General features: G+C 40.1%; 1 protein-coding gene across 1 annotated transcript in view; it reads right to left on the bottom strand.

Moving 5' to 3' along the window:
- Positions 1–7,706: 7,706 nt before the first annotated feature.
- Positions 7,707–23,253, bottom strand: part of LOC115224444 (ubiquitin carboxyl-terminal hydrolase 5) — a 43,304-nt gene continuing 27,757 nt past the window's right edge. The window contains exons 13-21 of the mRNA XM_029795347.2: positions 22,748–22,901; positions 19,896–19,953; positions 18,930–19,052; positions 16,544–16,632; positions 15,091–15,192; positions 13,010–13,153; positions 10,563–10,699; positions 9,425–9,572; positions 7,707–7,989 (exon numbers count right to left, since the gene is read on the bottom strand). Coding sequence (XP_029651207.1) covers positions 7,817–7,989; positions 9,425–9,572; positions 10,563–10,699; positions 13,010–13,153; positions 15,091–15,192; positions 16,544–16,632; positions 18,930–19,052; positions 19,896–19,953; positions 22,748–22,901 — 1,128 coding nt within the window. The 3' untranslated portion in view covers positions 7,707–7,816. The remainder of the gene's footprint in view (positions 7,990–9,424; positions 9,573–10,562; positions 10,700–13,009; positions 13,154–15,090; positions 15,193–16,543; positions 16,633–18,929; positions 19,053–19,895; positions 19,954–22,747; positions 22,902–23,253) is intronic.

The following is a 23,253-nucleotide window of genomic DNA, read 5'->3' on the forward strand; positions in this document are numbered from 1 at the left end:
AACGGCGGTTACTGACAGTAACCTTATCTTTCTGAACTCTCTGTCTCCACTCCACAAGCATCACCACCACCACCGCCACCATCATCCTTATAACATAACACCTTCCCATCTTCCCCCCTCTCTTATACGTCATTCTCTGACATCACCTTTCCCTACTAAACTCTTCCCCCCCCCTCGCCATCTCTCTTTCCTTCCCTCCCTTTCTCTCCTCGTCTCTTTCCCTTCTCTACTTCTCTCCTTATGAATCTCTCCTTTCTCCCTCTCTCTCTCGCGCCTTCTCTTTCTCTCTCTCCCTCTCCTTCTTTCTCTCTCTCTCTCTCGTGCCTTCTCTTTCTCTCTCTCTCCCTCTCCTCTTTTCTCCCCCTGTCCTTCTCTCTCTCTCGCCTTCTCTTTCTCTCTCTCTCCCAACTCTGCTTTCTGGATCTCTCTCTTCCTCTATCTTCTTTCTCACTCTCTCTCTCTCTCTCTCAATAAATAATATGGGGACCACTGCATTGATTTTCCTGGGTGGGTGGGGCCCTCACATGTCTAGGACCAGTTCTGACTTCTGTTGTGATTTACAGTCAATAAATAAATACCATAGGACCCTACACACTGATTTGCTTAGGGGCCACTGTTAAGGCAGCTCTGGTGGTGTTGTCAGGGTTAAGATACACACTCTAAGAATGACGCAATAAAAGCCATGCAGTGAGCCCAATTTGTGGTGGCACAACATGCCTACATCATCATCATTGTTCGACCGTGGTCGAGACAATGGAATTTACCATGCTACGCCAGACTTCACGGTCCATCATAGCATTACGGAGGTCCTGTTGCTGGATGCCTGTATCCCTGGAGATTACATCAGGGTAGGAGAGTGTGTGCCTTCTTGTATTGCAAGTAGATGGCTTCCAGAGGAGAAGAGTAGAAATTACCTCTTTTTCAGCTCTACAACAATGTCCAGCAAACTGGACTCTCCTACCTTTCACAAGAGATGACACAGGTGGTAGTTTCCCATATATTTGCATTTTGGTTGGATGGCACCTCCACGAGAGATTTTGAGCTCTCATAAGGAGGCGAGTGTAGGTTCCATCCAACCGCCTCTCAAGCTTCTTTGATAACGTCCAGGTTTCTGAGCCATATAGTAGAATTGGTTCGACTGTGGCTTTGAATATGCCTACAGATCCACACACTATTTGGTCTTCAGCAAACCATGGTGAGCACATACTACTTGATTTTTAACAGATATGTGTGGCTTTTCAGTGACACTTTTTTAGTCCTCCCTAGTCCAGTAGACATATAATCGAAGGTATTCCGGTCATGACCTTCCCAACCTATTTCAAAGCATACACTGTTCACTGTACCCTTACCTCCTTTAAGACAGTAATATGATCAAAGATGTTCCAGCTATGACCTTACCTTCTTATTTCCAGGTATAGTGTATCTAGGACTACACTTCCTATTGTGTCCTTCCCTTTCTATGACAGTAATATAATCAAAGATGTTCCAACTATGACCTTCTCTAATTTTCAGGCATAGTGTATCGAGGACTACACTATCCACTGTCCTTCACTTTCTTAAGGCAGAATTATGTAACTGCTATTTTTAGCACATCAAGTAAAGACTCTCTATTGCATTCAATGTTTAGCACTTTTGTTTAAACCCAGGTCAGCACTGAGTAAATCTGTAATTAAAGGCATTCCAGCCATGACTATTCCATTTCTTATTGAGATATAACTGCATTAATCACCACACACCACATCATCAAATGTGTCCTTCCTTTACTCAAAGTGATAGGATGTGATTTGAGATATTTGGCTGCTATGTCTAGCAGATCAAGCGAGCCACATGCCAGCCATCATTCGACTTGACCAACTTTGTGAGATGTTATTTTAGCTAATTAAAGAATTTAATAATTATTTAAATAATAATTATTAAATTACAGAATTCCTTTAGTCATATTAAATTTCATAGTTCATTTAGAAGATTCCAGACTGACAGGAGTTTACAAGTGAGACAAGTGTTCAACATTTAATGTAATTATTACCCTGCCATCCTTCCATACTAACTCCAGTTCTCCTCTCCCTCTCTCTCTCCCCCTCTTACACATAGATGTGTATACACACATTGGATTCTCACATAAATTTGTTTGCTTTTTAATGTGGTATTCCATCATCACGTGTGAAAAAGACACATTCAAATTTCAAAAAATGGTAAAACAAAAGTTGTTGAAGAAGAATAGAGCTAAACAAAAAAAAACATAAAACACTACGTTAAGTATATTTTTCATGTTAATTCAAAAAACATAGGAAAGGATTAAAATAAACAGAAAAAAAAAGATAGAGTTATGTTCCCCTTTGATATAAAGCCATAAAGTTAGTTGTTGTAGAATGAATCAGAGGTGAGGATTCAAAAGTTTGCAATACAGCTGCTCAGTTCAGAGAGGGTGGTGTCCTCCAATTCACCAAGAAAAATTTGTCCCTATGCTTGCACTAGCTGGAAATTTCTGATCCAGGATTCAACAGTGTGGTGGAATTCTTAGAGCTAAAAAGGATATGGGATATTTCAGTTAAACATAAGTTGCATTTCTTAAGCCAATTAGCATATGGCACAGATTTTTCTACAACTTTCCACTTGATTGTATGTAGCACAAGAGTTAGACTTCAATGATATCCTTGGTTAGACTAGGGATATCATAGAAGACGCTTGTGAGAGGTGCTGCATAATGGAACTGAACCTGAGTCCACATGGTTGGGAAGCAAACTTCTTAACCACAGTCATGCCTACCTCTATAACATATACAAATCTTACATTTTATAACTTGCTTCAGTCATACTTTCTTGAGACAAGCAAACAGGAAATAATAGTTGCTACCCAAGGAACAAAAATCATGTTGCACAGTGTAATCGATTTAAGTAGTGACAATGCAGGGCTTGTGATGGCGAAGCAACCTCTATAGTGTTGGTGCCACTGTAATATACATCCACACTACATTCTGGAAAGTGATTGGTGTCAGAAATGGCATCCAGCCATAGAAACCATGCTTAAAATAACAGTTGCTACCCAAGGACAAAATATCATGTTGCACAGTGTAATCGATTTAAGTAGTGACAATGCAGGGCTTGTGATGGCGAAGCAACCTCTATAGTGTTGGTGCCACTGTAATATACATCCACACTACATTCTGGAAAGTGATTGGTGTCAGAAATGGCATCCAGCCATAGAAACCATGCTTAAAATAACAGTTGCTACCCAAGGACAAAATATCATGTTGCACAGTGTAATCGATTTAAGTAGTGACAATGCAGGGCTTGTGATGGCGAAGCAACCTCTATAGTGTTGGTGCCACTGTAATATACATCCACACTACATTCTGGAAAGTGATTGGTGTCAGAAATGGCATCCAGCCATAGAAACTATGCTTAAAATAACAGTTGCTACCCAAGGACAAAAATTTTGTTACAGAGTGTAATAAAGGGCTGAAATGTCAATATCTATCTTGACCCTTTTTTTTTTTTTTTTAACTTAGTGTATGGTGAATTGAATTTGAATGCAGTCAGCTCTTTAGTTCAGCAATGATGATAATAACAGTTTCAAATTTTGACACAAGGCCAGTAATTTCAGGGGTGGGAGTAAGTCAATTGCATTGACTCCAGCACTTGACTCACACTTATTTTATCGACTCCCAAAAGGATGAACAGCAAACCTGACTTCAGTGAAATCTGAGTTCAGAATGTAAATGGACGAAATGCCACTAAGAATTTTGTCTGGTGCGCTAATGATTCTGCTAGCTCATTGGCCTCTCTTTTACTTGTTTCAGTCATTTGACTGCGGCCATGCTGGAGCACCGCCTTTAGTCGAGCAAATCAACCCCGGGACTTATTCTTTGTAAGCCTAGTACTTATTCTATCGGTCTCTTTTGCCGAACTGCTAAGTGACGGGGACATAAACACACCAGCATCGGTTGTCAAGCAATGCTAGGGGGACAAACACAGACACACAAACATATATATATATATATATATATATATATACATATATACGACGGGTTTCTTTCAGTTTCCGTCTACCAAATCCACTCACAAGGCATTGATCGGCCCGAGGCTATAGCAGAAGACACTTGCCCAAGATGTCACGCACTGGGACTGAACCCGGAACCATGTGGTTGGTAAGCAAGCTACTTACCACACAGCCACTCCTGCGCCTAATAATAATAATAATAATAATAATAATCATTTTCTGTTATAGGAACAAGACCTGAAATTTTGTGGGAGAGTGGGGGGGGGCTAGTCAGTTATATCAGCCCCAGTGCTATACTGGTACTAATTTCAATGAACCCAAAAAGATGAAAAGGTAAAGTTAATCTCAGCAGAATTTGAACCCAGAATGTAAAGACGGATGAAATGCTGCTCAGCATTTTGACCGATGTGCTAATGCTTCTGCTCAAACGTTGGTCAGCAATTTGGTCAAACAAGGTCGGCAATTTCGAGGTGGGAAGAGGAAATCAATTGCATCGATAAAAGGATGAAGGACAAAGTCATCTTCGATGCCATTTGAACTCAGAACATAAAAAGTCAGAAGAACACATTTCAGCAAAAGAAGCCTAAACACTTCAAGGCGGTGCCCCAGCATGGCCGCAGTCAAATGACTGAAACACGTAAAAGATAGAAAATAAGTTTATTGTCAGGAAAAGGAGAGCGAAATTTTTCTAAGTGTAGAGATCGAAAACTAAGGGAAACAACTCTTTTACTATAAATGTAAGAATAACATCCCTTGGAAAAAATCCAGATTTACTTTCTCTTTTACTCTTATTTGTTTCAGTCATTTGACTGCAGCCATGCTGGAGCACTGCCTTTAGTCGAACAAATCGACCCCGGGACTTATTCTTTGTAAGCCTAGTACTTATTCCATCGGTCCCTTTTGCTGAACCGCTAAATTGCGAGGACGTAAACACACCAGCATCTGTTGTCAAGCGATTGTGGGGGGAACAAACACAGACACATACACACATGTATATATATATATATATATAATATATATATATATATATATATATATATACGACGGGCTTCTTTCAGTTTCCGTCTACCAAATCCACTCACAAGGCTTTGGTCGGCCCAAGGCTATAGTAGAAGATACTTGGCCAAGGTACCACGCAGTGGGACTGAACCCGGAACCATGTAAGTATGCTACTTACCACACAGCCAAAGTTATAAATCCGTCTCTCTGCACCATCGTACCAACGATCGAGCCCTCAGGGTTTCCACAACAAGCGCTGACCATTGCAATTAGGACGGGAAACGTTCTCAATGTAAATAACAGCAGGTCATCTCATACATCACCAAGTCCTGCATCATACACACAAAGCTAGACCGCGATTTTCTTGTAAAACAAGCATGTCTGTGTGAATACGTAGTATGCTTCGCACCGTGTGGCTTCTGGTTCAATCCCACTGCATAACATCGTTTAGTGTTTTTCTACTACAACCTCCGCGACCTGACTACGCTTTGTAAGTGAAATCTAAGATACGCTATCTGCTAATCTGGGACAAAGACCACTTCGCTCAACAAACAAACAAACAACAACAATAACAATAACAATAATATAAGGTTGTCCCAAAAGTTCGTAGAAAGTCTTGGAAAATAATGGTCTTTATTTTGAGGAATAATTTTTGTTGTTTTTGTTAGTACTTGGCGAGTAAAAATTCAATTTTCGCAAGTGTTTAAGAACTTTTGGGACAACCTAATAATAATAATAATAAATGCCCTGATGCAATACTAGGCACTGTCTCTCATGGCTTCTGATCTTAACTGGTTAGACGTTTTAACACGCACAATTTGTCTTGATATAAAAGATGGGCTACAGCAAATATTCTGCTCAATACCACAGATTTGCTTGTCGGTTACTTGACCTGAACCACTTGAGCATGTCCCTTAGTGGCTGGTGATACGTGCATCTCTGATCATGAGAAGGTGTAGTAAGAGAACAGCATAGCTGTGTGATGAAAGGGATTCTTTGGGGTTTGAATGATTCACTCCAGGAAACATGGGTGTTTTGTTCATCATCCTTAAACAACCCTTATTTAGAGACCGTCTGAGCAGGAGAGGGTGAAGAAAATTCCAACTGGGCCCCACCTGCTGTTTATCTTCATATGAGGTCACCATGTTGAGTACTTATGGTTGTGATGCACTTGTCTGATGTACCCTTATCAGACAGGTAGTTGTGATGGTTATATTGGGCTTCATGGACGCGCAATGGCCCAGTGGTTCGGGCAGCGGACTCGCGGTCATAGTATTGCGGTTTCGATTCCCGGACCGGGCGTTGTGAGTGTTTATTGAGCGAAAACACCGAAAGCTCTACGAGGCTCCGGCGGGGGGTGGTGGTGATCCCTGCTGTACTCTTTCACCACAACTTTCTCTCACTCTTACTTTCTGTTTCTGTTGTACCTGTATTTCAAAGGGCCGGCCTTGTCACTCTCTGTGTCACGCTGAATATCCCTGAGAACTACGTTAAGGGTACACGTGTCTGTGGAGTGCTCAACCACTTGCACGTTAATTTCACGAGCAGGCTGTTCCGTTGATCGGATCAACCGGAACCCTCGTCATCGTAACCAACGGAGTGCTTCCACATTGGGCTTCGTATATTTGTACCTGTGTCACTTCAATGGCATGTGTTTCCTTCTCATTCAATAATAATAAAAATAATAATAATAATAATCCAGCAAAGAAGATGTTAGAAAAAACACAAAAAAACAAAACACATTTTCATTAACATAATTTTTACTGTAATTTTTGCTGTTTCGTAATAAATAACAAAAAAAATCAAAATATAATTTTATAATTGTAATAATTCTAATAATAATAATAATAATAATAATAATAATAATAATAATAATATACTCTTCCATTGGCCCAAGACCACCAATTTGGACAGAGAGAGGTGTTGCTGATTTAACACATATGCCTTCCCATCCGACTCAAGGTCAGTGAAAGGCTAAGCCAACCAAGGCCGTGAGATTTTGAACTGAGAAAATTTAAAGAAACATAACTAAGTACAACTAGGAATTTAGCCCGGCGCTTTTCTGGTTCTGCCATCCACTGCCCTATAATAATAATAATAATAATAATGATAATGATGAGGGTGGTGGTGATGATGGTTTCTTAAACAGGTGAAGCATAAGAGAAAGCAAGAGCTAAGTATTTTTTGCCCAAGGATTTTTACTGGATAATACAGTAGTGTTGCCGAGAGCGAGGCATGAACTCGCAAACACCCCCATGGTGGTGGCATAGCAAGTTGGATATTTCAGTAGACTTTAGTCAAACTCAGCTGTTACAAAATTCACAACAATATTTTGTAACAGCCAGAGAATAGTCATAGCAGTAATAGAAATTGTAGCAGTATTAACAATAGTAGTAGTGGTAGTATAATAATAATAATAATAATAATAATAATAATGATAAAAATAGCCCTTTCTACTATAGGCTCAAGGCCTGAAATTTTGGTGGGCGGGGAGTGGGGTCAGTCAATTTCATCGACTCCAGTGCTCAACTGGTACTTATTTCATCAATCTCAAAAGGATGATAGGCAAAGTCAACCTCGGTGGAATTTGAACTCAGAACGTAAAGACTTGGTGAAATGCCACTAAGCATTTTGCCCAACATGCTAAAGAATCTTGCCAGCTGACCACCTTAATAATAATAATAATAATAATAATAATAATAATTGTTGTAGTAGTAGTAGCAATAGTTGTAAAATGGTGGTAATAATATTAATAAATAAATAGAAAATATAAAGTAAAAGCTAAAAAAAATTACAAAACATATCATCATCATCATCATCACATTCTTTTGTAGAAATAGAGATAGCCAAGGTCTTTGGGTGGGTGCTCAGACAGTGCAACCTTCTCGTCGTTGTATATCACCCAACGGTCATCCTTCAAGATGTGACACACATAATGTCCCACCAGTGTTGACGTTCCCATGTGACTGATAAAGGCCACTAGTTTGTATTCTGGAAAAGAAAAAACAAAAAAAAACAATATAAATATATATAGACGCAGGAGTGGCTGTGTGGTAAATAGCTTGTTTACCAACCACATGGTTCAGGGTTCAGTCCCACTGGCGTGGCACCTTGGGCAAGTGTCTTCTACTATAGCCCCGGGTCGACCAATGCCTTGTGAGTGGATTTGGTAGACGGAAACTGAAAGAAGCCCGTCGTATATATATATATATATATATATATGTGTGTGTTTGTGTGTCTGTGTTTGTCCCCCTAGCATTGCTTGACAACCGATGCTGGTGTGTTTACGTCCCCGTAACTTAGCGGTTTGGCAAAAGAGACCGATAGAATAAGTACTGGGCTTACAAAGAATAAGTCTTTGGGTCTAGTTGCTCGACTAAAGGCGGTGCTCCAGCATGGCCGCAGTCAAATGACTGAAACAAGTAAAAGAGTAAAAGAGAGTAGACACACAGTATATGAAGTGCATTCCAGAAGTTTTGAGACTTTTTTCAGGAGAAGCAGTTTTAGCTGTCCTGATATTATTGTAATTTTAATATATCATTATTATACATCTAATGTGGAGGCGCAATGGCCCAGTGGTTAGGGCAGCATACTCGCAGTCGTAGGATCACGGTTTCAATCCCCAAACCGGGCATTGTGAGTGTTTATTGAGCGAAAACACCTAAAGCTCCATGAGGCTCCGGCAGGGGTTGGCACTGAATGGTGATGATGGCATACACACAATTATCATTATTTCAACATCTTGTGGGACGAGGTACTTATAGGAAGCAAAAGAGAAATAAAAATGGAGCATGGTACCTAAAACGGTGATCAAGAAGAGGAAGAAGTATATGGTACTAAGATCCGATCGTGGCCGTTGCCAGCCTCGCCTGGCCCCCGTGCCAGTGGCACGTAAAAAGCACCATCCGATTGTGGCTGTTTGCCAGCCCCGTCTGGCACGTAAAAAGTACCATCCGATCGTGTCCGTTGCCAGCATCGCCTGGCCCCCGTGCCAGTGGCACGTAAAAAGCACCATCCGACTGTGGCCGTTTGCCAGCCTCGCCTGGCCCCCGTGCCGTTGGCACGTAAAAAGCACCATCCGATCGTGTCCGTTGCCAGCCCCATCTGGCACCTGTGCCAGTGGCACATAAAAAGCTCCCACTACATTCACGGAGTGGTTGGCGTTAGGAAGGGCATCCAGCCGTAGAAACACTGCCAGATCTGACTGGGCCTAGTACAGCCTTCTGGCTTCCCAGACCCCAGTTGCAGCATCCAACCCATGCTAGCATGGAAAGCGGATGCCAAATGATGATGATGATGATGAAAGGCTGAGCGAGAAGTGAGAAAGAGAGGGTGGTACTTAAAAAAGGAGAGCGAGAGAAGGGATATGGTAGAGAGAAAGGTGAGAGAGAAAAGAAGGGCAGGAGGGAGAGCGAATGGTACTTACTTCCTGATCCATCACTGTAGATGTGTCCTTCTTGTCGCTCGTCACATGATTGTGATGTTGACAGAGGCTCAGGTTCAGAGTTCATCTCAGCATCCAACTCAGCTGTGTGGCTGAGGACCCAGTCGACAGCCCTTTCTACATTGTTGTCCTGTAGATGGGAAAGATTCATAAGTAGAGAAGTCAGCAAACAATGAAGAGGAGGAGAGAGAGAGAGAGAGAGAGAGAGAGAGAGAGAGTAGTGGAAAGTGAAAGAGAGAGAGAAAAGAGAGTGCAAAGATGGGAAGAAAAGCAAGCAGCATTAAGAGGGAGGGAGACAAATAGAAAGTATGAAAGACAGGGAAAGCGAGGAAACCAGAAAAAGAAAGGAAGACGAAGAAAGACGTGAAAAACACAGAATGAGAGATTGAGAGAAAGCAGAGGAGAGTAAGAAGGAGAGGTGAATAGGAGGGAGCAAGAGAGAGAGGGAGAGAGAAAGAAAGACAGAAAAGACAGTAAAGACAGTTTAGAAGGAATGAGAGAGAGAGAGAGAGAATAGAGAGGAGGTACTAGAGAGAGAAAGATGAAAGAAGCAATGGAGAGTGACAGAGAGAGACAAAAGAGAGGAAGAAACGGAAAGAGAGAGAGAGAGAGAGAAAAGAGAGGAAACAATGGAAAGAGAAAGAGAGAGAGAGAGAGCAGAAAAAAGGCTGAAAAGCAGACAGGAAAAGAGGAAATTCCGAAAACAGAAACGATAAAGAGAAAGAAAGACAGAAAAGAGAGTAAAGACAGTTTAGAAGGAATAAGAGAGAGGGAGAGGAAGAGAGAGAAAGACAGGAGGCAACAGAAAGTGAAAACTGAAAGAGAGGAGGTACTAGGGAGAGAAAGATGAAAGAGGCAATGGGGGTAGAGAGAGAGAGAGAGAGAGAGAGAGAGAGACAAAAGAGAGGAAGCAACGGAAAGAGGGAGAGCAGAAGAAAGACAGTGAAAAGCAGACAGAAGAAGAGGAAATCCCGAAAACAGAAGCGACAAAGAGAAAGAAAGAAAGTGACACACACACAGAGCAGAGAGAAGGAGAAAGAAAGAAAGAGAGAAACACACAGAGAGCAGAGAGAAAAAGAAAGAGAGAGAGAGAGAAAGAGAGAGTGATAAGTGTACATACGGTGGCTTTCATGGCTTTAATGGCCTGGTTTCGGCTAAAACCCATTGACATTATGATGGCTAAAGAGTTCTCATCAGGACAACTGTCTGTAGAATTACTCTGTTTATTACTAAGGAGTTCAAGTGGAGAATCAAAATCTGGAAGGCAAGAGAAACAGACAGACATTGGACCCTTTTTGTATTCAGATTATCCTGTCAGATGTTCTGCTAATCCATTCAGCATTGTTTTGGATTATCGTGCATTATCTTGGAGCTTTGAAGATTTCAATGATGTGATTGTAATATTTTTAGAATGACATTGTAGGGTAAGTGTGAGAGGTTGGATATGGCCAGTTTGAACGTTAAAGGGTTAAATAGAGTGAGTGAGTGAGTGTGAGTGTGTGAGTGTGAGAGAGTGAGTGAGTGAGTGAGAGTGAGTGTGTGAGTGTGTGAGTGAGTGAGTGAGTGAGTGTGAGAGAGTGAGTGTGTGAGTGAGTGTGAGAGAGTGAGTGAGTGAGTGAGTGAGTGTGAGAGAGTGAGTGAGTGAGTGAGTGTGAGAGAGTGAGTGAGTGAGTGTGAGAGAGTGAGTGAGCGAGTGTGTGAGTGAGTGAGTGAGTGAGTGAATGAGTGAGTGTGTGTGAGTGAGTGAGTGAGTGAGTGAGGAGGGAGGGTGTGAGGGTGTAAGTGTGTGTGTGTGTGTGTGTGTGTGTGTAGGCCCACAAACAGAAACGTTTTTCAAACATCAGTTTAACATCCACTTTTATAAGCTTGCATTGGTTAGATAGAATTTATTGAGGCAGCTTCTCTACAGCTGGATGCCTTTCCTATTACTAACCCTCACTTGTTTCCAACCAAGGTAATACTTTCCCAACCACATGGTTTCCAAGTTCAGTCCCACTGCAGGACACCTTGGGCAAGTGTCTTCTACTATAGCCTGAAGCCAACCACAGCCTTGTGAATGGATTTGGTAGATGGAAACTGAAAGAAGCTCATCGTGTGTGTGTGTGTGTGTGTTTGTTCCTCACTGCACTGCTTGATAATTGGTGTTGGTTTCTTTATGTCCCTGTAACTTCGCGGTTTGGCAAAAGAGACTAATAAAATAAGTACCAGGCTTTAAAATAAAGTGTTGGGGTCAAATAATTCAACTAAAAATTCTTCAAAGTAGTACCCCATCACAGCCACAATCTAATGATTGAAACATGTAAAAAATAAAAGATATATATATATATATATATACATATATATATACTATAGTCAATATATATATATCTAATGTAGGATAAAATTTTTCAAAAAAAATTCTATCAATGGTCAGCATATTAAAAAATACCTTTAAAGGTTAAATTTATAAACAATTTATAAGTAAGAGCAAAAGAAAACATTTTGAAAATATGCTGAAAATAGAAATAACGTCAACAACATGTAATTTATCACTACAAGCACGCGTTTCAAAGGAAGCCGACAGAAATTTCTAAAAAATCCCATTATTACCATATCAAACCTAATTTCAGAGTTAGTTTATAAGAACCTTCCCTTCATCAGTGATAAATGCGGCAAAGAAATAAGTGAAATACCTACTTATACCCATGGAAGAAGTGAACACTAAGTCATGAGCACAATTAAGTACCTCAAATATATCCAAAATAGAAACTCTCTGGCCCATCTCGAGACACGCGCGATTCGAACTAAAAATTCTCGTAAAGTGAGAGAGTCCGGAAGTGAACACCATTAAATTAACATCTAATGTAGGATAAAGTTTTTCGAAAAAAATTCTATCAATGGCCAGCATATTAAAAAATACCTTTAAAGGTTAAATTTATAAACAATTAATATTTATATTAACTATAGTATATATATATATATATATATATTATATATAATCAATCAATATAGGGTGGCAAAAAAAATTTTGCCACCCTATATTGATTAATTATGAATTTTCTGGTTAATTCCGTAATGGAATCGACGGCTTATATTTATTTGCTGCCGATAAATTTGGCGCGAGTGCGATGATTTGAAAATTTTAGGTCAGATATTACCTTGGCACGGTCGGAAATGCCTCGTGAAAATATCTGTTCCGACTTGTGGCTATTTCTTACTGAAGAATCTGAGGGCCTATGGAAGATTGGCTTGATTTAATTTAATCAGGTTAGTTTACCATGAAACAGCAGATGAAACGGTGCATCGTATAAGAAACTACAGGGTAAATGTTTTTTAAATTTTCTCCTGTTTACGGAATTGACTTTTATTTGCGGTTGAAGCTTTGGCTGTTATTTCTAGTGGGTGAATGGCCTATTATGGCCGTTCCTTGATTGTTGATATATATATATATATATACTATAGTTAATATATATACGTATGTGTGTGGTGTATGCATTAGTGCACATATGCTTTTGTGTTATAGTGTGTGTGTGCGTACATGCATGCATGTGTACATGAACATGTGTGTATCTTCTTCATTTTATTTACCTGGATCACTCATATGTTCCATAACCCAGTTAGTTGCAGCTTCCAAACCATTGTTCTGAGTATAGTAAACACCCTTCTGGCAGGCCTCGAGTGGAAAACCCATGTCTAAAAGCTGAGAGACCAAACTGTCATCAATCCGAATCTCTACAAAGAAAAATAAAGACGAAATAGAGGATGAAGCAAATAACAATGATTATTTCTACTCTTGGCACAAGGCCTTGAAAATTTTCGGGGGGAAAGGGGCTAGTTAATTACATCGACCCCAGTGCATAACTGGTACTTATTTCATCGACCCCAAAAGGATGAAAGGCAAAGTCGACCTCAGCAGAATCTGAACTCAGAACGTAAGCAGCAAATGAAATAAATCTAAGCATTTTACCCAGCATGCTAACAATTCTGCCAGCTCACTGCCTTAAATAATAATAATAATGATAATAATAATAATAATAATAATAATAATAATAATAGCTTCAAATTTTAGCACAAGGCCAGCAAATTCAGGAGGAATGTGTTAGGTGATTCTATTGACCCCAATGCTGGACACCCAAAAGGATGAAAAGCAAAGTTAACAATGGCAAAATCTGAACTCAGAATGTGAAGAGCTGGAAGAAATTCCGCTCACCACCTTGATGATGATGATGATGATGATGGTGATGGTGGTGGTCATGGTGGTCGTCATGGTGGTCGTCATGGTCATGGTGGCTGTGGTCAAGGAAGGGGGGTTAATTTTGGCACAAGACCAGCAGTTTTGGAGAAGGGGTTAAGTCAGTTATAGCTGGTACTTATTTTATCAACCCCAAAAGGACAAAAAAATTTTTTTTAAATCGACTTCAGCAGAATTTGAACTCAGAATGTGAAGACAGATGAAATGCCGTTAAGCATTTTGCCCAGCATTTTCTCTTATTTCTCTTATTTGTTTCAGTCATTTGACTGCGGCCATGCTGCAGCACCACCTTTAGCCGAAGAAATCAAACCCAGGACTTATTGTAAGCCTGTATAGAAAAAGGCAGACGAAATACCTATTTCTTTACTACCCACAAGGGGCTAAACACAGAGAGGACAAACAAGGACAGACAAACAGATTAAGTCGATTATATCAACCCCAGTGCGTAACTGGTCTTTAATTTATCGACCCCAAAAGGCAAAGTCGACCTTGGCGGAATTTGAACTCAGAACGTAGCAGCAGACAAAATACCGCTAAGCATTTCGCCCGGCGTGTTAACATTTCTGCCAACTCACATGCTAATAACTCTGCCAGCTCTATAATTGTTTCTGATTAAGGCACAATGCCAACAATTTCAAAAGATGGGATGAGTCAACCCCAGTATTTGACTGGTACTCTATTTTTTATCAACCAGAGAGGGATGAAAAGTAGAGCTTGCTTTTATTTCAATCAGACAAAATGGATGAAGCCGGCAGAGCTAAGAGCTTTTGTTCGAAGGTTTAATACCAAGGCTTGAACTCCTGCTCTGAATGCTATGTTGTCCGGCACCTTATCTCTGCAGCTACTTTTAACATCAGAAATCATCCTCATTGTTTAACATCCATTTTTCCATGCTGGCATGCATTGGATAGTTTCACAGGAGCTGACAAGCCAGAAGGCCGCACCTAACTCCAGTGCCCATTTTGACATGGCTTCTACAGCTGGGATGCCCTTCCTAATGCTAACCCCTTCTCAGGGTGTACCAAGTGCTTTTTACATGGCACTGGCACTAGAGGGATCACCAAGTAACTCACAAGATAAGACACTTCAACTGAGTAAGGAGTATACTAATGAAGCAGGTAACTTTATGGCAGATGATGAAAAGGGATAGAGGGATAGAAACAGGTGTTTTACAGTAGAGAAGACACAAGTTGAAAAAGGAGAGAAGATGGTAAGAAGGTGTCTGAGTGTTACACGAAAGAAGATGAATATAAGGGAACATATAATTATGTGTCAGATCCTCTGAAAATCGAATAGGGACAGAAAGTGGGGTGACTTTTTCTTCTCAAGAGATAAAAGTCTGACTTGGTTAGTTTGGGGCCTTTCACTTTCCCCTCTAAAATGTTGATAAACCGGTTGGTGAATAGGTGTTACTGACCAGGTTCTGTAGATTCTGTGGGCAATTCTTCTTCCCCTGGCAACAAGCCAGTACCTTGGAGACCGGTCAAATCTAATTCATCAGGAATGTCCATTGACACATCTGAAAGGACAGAAAGAGAATGAGAAAGAGTTACATTTAAAGAGGATAGTATGAAAGAGAATGGATGAGTGATGAGAGAGAGAAAGAGAGGGAAGAAAAGCAAGAGAGGAGTGCAATAAATGCTTAACCCCTTACCCGGCAGAAACGAATATATGCATTTTGACCGAAATCGTTTTTTTCTATCTCTGGCGAGTTAACTCGTCAAAAGATAAAACAATTAAAAAATATGTCTGAAAAAATACATTTATTTTCAAAATAATTGTTGGGCAAGGGGTTAATAATTAGTCTTAACACACACACACACACACACATATCAGGTCTTCCCATAAGTTCTGTTCGAATAAAGAAAATAAGGGATCAAATGTTATATTCAATTGAAATTTAGTCATCAATGTACTTCCCCTGATTATCTATGACTTCTTTTCATCTATTTACAAGCTTTTTAATTCCATCAATGTAAAACTCTTTGTACATAAGGTGTTAAAATTCTGACACCTTCAGCATTCAGATTACTCAGGTAAATAATCATGTAATGCTAATTTATTTACATTATTTTGCAGCTTTGAAATTTCAGTGACAGAGTGTTTATTTTTAAAATGACATTATAGGGTAGGTGGGAGAGACCAGATCTGGCTGGTTTGAACATAAAATACATAGAATATTTGGGTTGAATGTGGTCAGTTTAAATGCTAAAGGATTAAAGTGAATTTAACAGCTTCATCTGTTCTGAAATGGCTAGAAGAGGTGTTCTGTGATGTAAATGCTTCAGTCTTAATACACAGGACGAAGGACTAAGTCAGTGGCTGGACAAATACAATTCCAAAGAAAGAAAAACTTCAAAACAGCAAATTTACAGTAGAAAAAAAAACACACAAACAGAGGCGCAGGAGTGGCTGTGTGGTAAGTAGCTTGTTTACCAACCACATGGTTCCGGGTTCAGTCCCACTGCGTGGCACCTTGGGCAAGTGTCTTCTGCTATAGCCTCAGGCCGACCAAAGCCTTGTGAGTGGATTTGGTAGACGGAAACTGAAAGAAGCCCATCGTATATATATATATATATATATATGCGTGTGTGTTTGTGTGTCTGTGTTTGTCCCCCTAGCATTGCTTGACAACCAATGCTGGTGTGTTTATGTCCCCCGTTACTTAGCAGTTCGGCAAAAGAGACCGATAGAATAAGTACTGGGCTTACAAAAGAATAAGTCCCGGAGTCGAGTTGCTTGATTAGAAAAGGCGGTGCTCCAGCATGGCCGCAGTCAAATGACTGAAACATGTAAAAAGAGTAAACAAGAGAATAAAGAGGAGAAGAGAAGCAAAATAATAATAATAATAATAACTGAAAGGTACTTACCTAGTTTTTTAGGGACCCAATCATTTCCAATAATGAATTTATTCAAATGTACCATTAGATAATTAGGGAAAGAGGCAAATCGCGTGGTTCTGGAGTTTTCGAGGAGAGAGCAGCATGGAGAGATAGGGGAAAGAAAGAGAGAAGGAAAAAATTAAATAATATTAATACACTAACTTTTTGTTTTTAATAATAATAATAATAATAATAATAATAATAATATGAAATTATTGTATACAGTGCTCAGGTGCACCACAACTTGCCAGAAAGTGCATATAAAGTACATGCAGTAATGTACAAATGTCTGGAAAGCGAACAGTGTATGAGTCAGATACATGCTTGTGTGTGTATGGAGGGGAGAAAATCAGGTGTAGTGTTGGCGAATCTCAGAAAGCATGGAAGTTTTGAAGGATGCAGTGTTCCGACAACTAACAAACTGAAACTGGCAGTTTGTTCCATGCTTCAGCAACTCTCAGCGTGAAAAAATGTTTCCTAAAGTCATGGGAGCTGTGCGTGGTAAGTAGCTTGCTAACCAACCACATGGTTCCGGGTTCAGTCCCACTGCGTGGCATCTTGGGCAAGTGTCTTCTGCTATAGCCCCGGGCCGACCAATGCCTTGTGAGTGGATTTGGTAGACAGAAACTGAAAGAAGCCTGTCGTATATATGTATATATATATATATGTATATATATATATATATATATGTATATATATATATATGTATACATGTATGTGTGTGTGTTTGTGTTTGGCCCCCTAGCATTGCTTGACAACTGATGCTGGTGTGTTTACATCCCCGTCACTTAGAGGTTCGGCAAAAGTACTGGGCTTACAAAGAATAAGTCCCGGGGTCGATTTGCACGACTAAAAGGCGGTGCTCCAGCATGGCCGCAGTCAAATGACTGAAACAAGTAAAAGAGTAAAAGAGTATGTCCACAGGTGTTAGACAGGTGGAGTTTGAAAAGTTTTGTATGTATGTAGCTTAATATGTGCATCTCTAATCACAAGCAGAAATAGTGGAGGAGCATCATAGCCATGTGTCGAGAAGAATTCTTTGGGGTTTGGATAATTCACCTTTGGAAAAATGGGCAGTTCATTCAAAATCCTTACCCCTTTCGTTACTGTATTTATTTTGAGATGCTCTATGTTTCTTTCAATTATTTTAGATAAAACAAAGAATTTAGTAAAATAACTTCGTTATCATTAAGCTAATGGTAGGAACATAAATTGTGACTGGTGTTGATCTGTTTATGCCCCACCCCCCACCCGTAACTTAGCATTTCATCAAAAGGGACTGATAGCATAAGTACCAGGCTTTAAAAACAAAGAGTATTGGGGTCGATTTGTTAGACTAAAATTCAAGGCAGTGCCCCAGCATGGCCAAAGTCTAATAACAAACAATTAAAAAATAAGAGATAGTCATGAGAATGGCTAGGTAATTAAGGCATTTGCTTCACAAACATGATTCTGGGTTCAATCCTACCACATGACAGCCTGGCCACATGTCTTCTACAGCCTCAGGTTTTGTGAATGGAAACTGATAGACAGAATCTGTACAAAAACCCGTTGTGTGTGCAGCATGTGTGTGTATCTGTAGGGGGAAGAGGGTGTACTTTTACTTAGCAGTTCAACAAATAGAGAATGAGGTAAATAACTAGCAGTTTAAAAAAAAAAGTACCAGGATTGATATTAACTAAAAGTCTTGAAGGAGTTCCCCTCACGGGATTAAAACCCCTTGCCGTTGGCATGTGTAAAAAGAAAAAAAAAGAAAGAATTCAAGCGCGGTTGTTGCCAGTACCGCCTGACTGGCCCCTGTGCTGGTGGCACATAAAAGCACCCACTATACTCTCGGGGTGGTTGGCGTTAGGAAGGGCATCCAGCTGTAGAAACTCTGCCAGATCAAGACTGGAGCCTGGTACAGCCATCTGGTTCGCCAGCCCACAGTCAAACCGTCCAACCCATGCTAGCATGGAAAGCGGACGTGGCACGTAAAAAGCAACATCTGAACATGGCCGATGCCAGCGCCACCTTGACTGGCTTTCGTGCCGGTGGCACGTAAAAAGCACCAATCTGATTGTGGCCGTTGCCAGCCTAGCCTGGCACGTAAAAAGCACCCACTACACTCTCAGAGTGGTTGGCGTTAGGAAGGGCATCCAGCTGTAGAAACTCTGCCAGATCAGACTGGAGCCTGGTGCAGCCTTCTGGCTTCCCAGATCCCCGATCGAACCGTCCAACCCATGCTAGCATGGAGAACGGACATTAAACGATAATGATGATGATGATGATGAAGGAGATACCACCCACATGACTGAAATGACTGAAGGAGGTACCCCTGGTACCCCTACACAAATGAAACCAGAGAAAGGAATAAAAGCAAGCAGGTACTTACTTGTGGACAATGGACTTTGACTGAAGCGCCGCACTAAAGAAATCGTCAACAGTTTCAACAGCTGCGAAAGCTTCTATGCAAGACGTCAGAGGTATCCGCGGTCGTACTAGAGCTTCAGGGGAACTGCAAGACACGAGGACAAGTGTAATAATGGGAAACAGAAAGGTTAATAGAAGAGCGGTTGTAAAAGATATTTTTTTTAAAATACAAAAAAAAAAAACTTGAGGAATGGAATTAAGGTTAGACAGGACGCACACACATAAATACGTTTATGAATTTGTTTTAAAGATTTCTAATATTGTTATTTTTGGGAAGGTCATTTTTTTTCTCGCCAAATAAACAGAAGCACTATATGTTCATTCTTCACTTGTTTATTATCAAATAAGGATACACATCATAGAAAGACAGAATAGACCAAACAGAACAGAAGGAGACGAAGAGGTCACAGGTGTGTGATGAAAGATTTCCAGACAATGGACATAAGATAAAATAAAAACAATAATAAATGAGTGAATAACGAATATACAGTGCATGTGTTTATTTGGCAAGAAAAAAATAAATGATCATCTCAAAATATAGCAACATATATATACGGAAACACACATACACACACACACACATGGATAATATAACACGAGATCGGAAGATACCAGGTTTTAATAGTATCTCACAACATTTGTTTCTGCACTGCACACCAGCTTTAAGTTGCTGAGTTTCTATTCACATACCATTAGAGAAGATCATACTTTAAAAAAAAGGAGAACTAGGAATCAATTTAGGGCAGTGCTGTAGCATGACCGAAAGAAGTAAAAGCTAAAGTGAGAAAAAAAAATTTAAAAAGAAAAAATGAAAAAAAGGGTTATGCAGTTTTGCAGATTTACAACAAACAATAAAATTTGCAAAACATCTGAAGAGCAAAGAGTAACAGAAAAACAACATACTTTTGAAAAAGAATTAAAAACTTACGTTTTCTGGCCTTGGGCTTCTAGGAGTGCTTTTTTAGCTTCATATGCAGAAAATTCATCTGTAAATAAAAGATATGGTATTATTGAATATATATATATATATAATATATATATATATAATTTATATATAGAGGGCATTATACATACATGCCAGGAGGCATTATACATACATGCCAAACGCTAAGAGGGACAATCAGTCATTTCTACCAAAAATATTACTAATCCCACCGAATGCAATTTTTCAAAGTAAGACTTTGAAAAATTGCATTCGGTGGGATTAGTAATATTTTTGGTAGAAATGACTGATTGTCCCTCTTAGCGTTTGGCATGTATGTATAATGCCTCCTGGCATGTATGTATAATGCCCTCTATATATAAATTAATATGTTCAATAAGAAATAATTATTTTCGAAATTTTTTTCTCTTATGAGGTTTTTACGCTATCTACCTGACAATTTCTTGTTAAGTTTTCCTTATTAAGTAGTTGTCCTTAATTGCTAAATTATATATATATATATATATATATATATATATATATATGTATGTATGTATGTATGTATGTAAGCGGTTTTGGTATTCAGAAGACCCGAAAGGCAGGTAAGGTTATGTAAGTGCTTCGGAAGGACCACCGTTAGACTCCTGGTTTGATAATAGTATGAGTGAGGAGTCTAACACAGACCGTGTGTGAGTGTGTATACGTTAAATAAAATGAGATAACAAACCCAAGGCACTGTGAAATTTCTAGATTTTTAAAGAGAAAGGTAGTCTTACAGCTGTTTCAGGGATATAAAGGATACCCCATCATCAGAGATGATATGAAAGAGTTAAATAGAAGAAAATGGTTTCAAGCTATCTTCAGCGAATAAAATAATTTGCTAGGCACAGTTCTCATCAGCAGGAAAGCCAAGATTAACATATAAATACGAGGTGTATTTATATGTTAATCTTGGCTTTCCTGCTGATGAGAACTGCGCCTAGCAAATTATTTTATTCGCTGAAGATAGCTTGAAACCATGGTACAGGAAAGAGATGGTAAAAGCTTTTATTTTTCATTCCCTTTCAAAATTACCCCTAATAGTGGTTTGGAGTTTCAACTACTTCTAGCGGGTCAGATGTCCTATTATGGCCATCTTTTATGTGTTTAAATGTACACTGTATTTATATATACATATATATATATATATATATATATATATATATATATATATATATATATAATGGTTGTCCACTCATGACTGAGGAAGTCCATCACTGACCATTGCCCCTACAAAATGTCACCAATGCCTGTGCGTAAAGCAACTGCACCTGTGGTTGGCTTTATCCGGGCTCACACCCCTGCCTTCCAAGCTCATCACAACACCCTCCTACTTGACAGGGTATCAGAAAGTCACCCCACCAGTAGTTGTGCAAACTAAAATTTTAAGTCCAATAAGGCTGGCATAACATCTCATGGGCCCTCTCCACTCTATTGACAAAATCCAGAAACAAGCCAGGGCAAGGTGTCTAGTGCCCATATGGGACACAGGCTCAGGAATGTGGGAGCACCATGACCTCAAGCACAAGCAAAATATTCCCAAAATGCTCAATGACATTCCCTGCATATTTGATTTTATATCAGAGTGACCTTCTCCAAGAGACATGCTTTACCAAAAGCTGAGGGATGCTTCACTCCCAGTGGCCTTCCAGCACACTGGACACTAGACCAGAATTTCTGAGGGGCCATAATATAGTTAGATATTCGTTGAGCTTACACTATACTAGGTTCATCTGTCCTTAAATATATATATATATATATATATATATATATATATATTGAGGGAACCTGTGGAAGAGGCAGACCCAGGAAAACCTGGGACGAGGTGGTGAAGCACGACCTTCGAACTTTAGGTCTCACTGAGGAAATGACTAGAGACCGAGTCCTCTGGAAGTGTGCTGTGCACGAGAAGACCTGGCAGGACAAGTGAGTCCATAACCCGTGGCCTTCTACTTAGGATGGAGCCAGCCTACGTATGCATACCTTCCCTTCTTGGGACACAAAACTCTACTTGTGAAGACCTGTTGAGGCAAGTGAGGATCAGAATCGAAATCGATCAATGGAAATTGCAGATGTGTTACCAGTGCCGGTGGCATGTCGAAACTCTACTTGTGAAGACCCGTTGAGGCAAGTGAGGATCAGAATGGAAATCGATCAATGGAAATTGCAGATGTGTTACCAGTGCCGGTGGCATGTAAGAGAACCTTCCGTTTCGCGACCGTTGCCAGCACCGCCCCGTTTCGTGTCCGTTGCCAGCCTCGCCTGGCCCTTGTGCCGGTGGCACATAAAAAGCACCATCCGTTCGTGGCCGTTTGCCAGCTCTGTCTGGCACCTGTGCGGGTGGCACGTAAAAAGCACCCACTACACTCACGGAGTGGTTGGGGTTAGGAAGGGCATCCAGCCGTAGAAACACTGCCAGATCTGACTGGGCCTGATGAAGCCTTCTGGCTTCACAGACCCCAGTAGAACCGTCCAACCCATGCCAGCATGGAAAACGGACGCTAAATGACGATGATGATAATGATGATGAATACACAGGTATGTTTATGTACGTCTGATTACGTATGTATAAGGATGTGAAATATAAAGATTTTTTACCAAACCTATTTCACCCAACTTGCCTCCACTCTAGCAAAAGGAGAAAGAGCAAGAGAAATAAAATGGAGAGAGAATGAAAAGAAGAGAGAGAGAGAGAGAGAGAGATCAACATAAATGAAAGAGGAAAAGGGTAAGAGATGAGGAGGGGAGAGAAGGAAAGCAAAAGAGTGAGAAAAAGGAAATAGAGAGGGAGAGAAGGGAGAGGAGCGGAGGGATCATACCTTTATTGATAGCTGCATCTAAGTGCACAGGGACCGCAAAGACGTAGTCAGTTCTGTATGTGTATCGTACTTTGCCCGACGCCACACACTTCACTTTTTCTTCCACCTTGTACTTGAAACAGTCGGTAGCTTTTGGTAAATGTGGTCCTTGGCGCTGTAAAGTCAATTAAAATTGATTAACTTTAATAATAATGGTTTCAAATTTTGGCACAAGGCCAGCATTTTAGGAAAGACCTAAATCAATTAAATCAACCCCAGTACTTGGTTGATACAAGTTGACCCCAGTGGAATTTGAATTCAGGATGTGAAGAGCCAGAAGAAACGCCGCTAAGCATTTTGTCTGAAAACTCTAAAAATTCTAGCAGCTTACTGCCTTAATTATAATAATAATGATAATAATAATGGGGGCATCATAGCCATGCGTTGAGAGGAGTTCTTTGGGGTATGAATAATTCACCTCTGGAAACATAGGTATTTTATTTATTTTTATTTTACTTGTTTCAGTC

This window comes from Octopus sinensis, linkage group LG25 (assembly GCF_006345805.1).
Source record: "Octopus sinensis linkage group LG25, ASM634580v1, whole genome shotgun sequence".
Classification (NCBI taxonomy): Eukaryota; Metazoa; Mollusca; class Cephalopoda; order Octopoda; family Octopodidae; genus Octopus; species Octopus sinensis.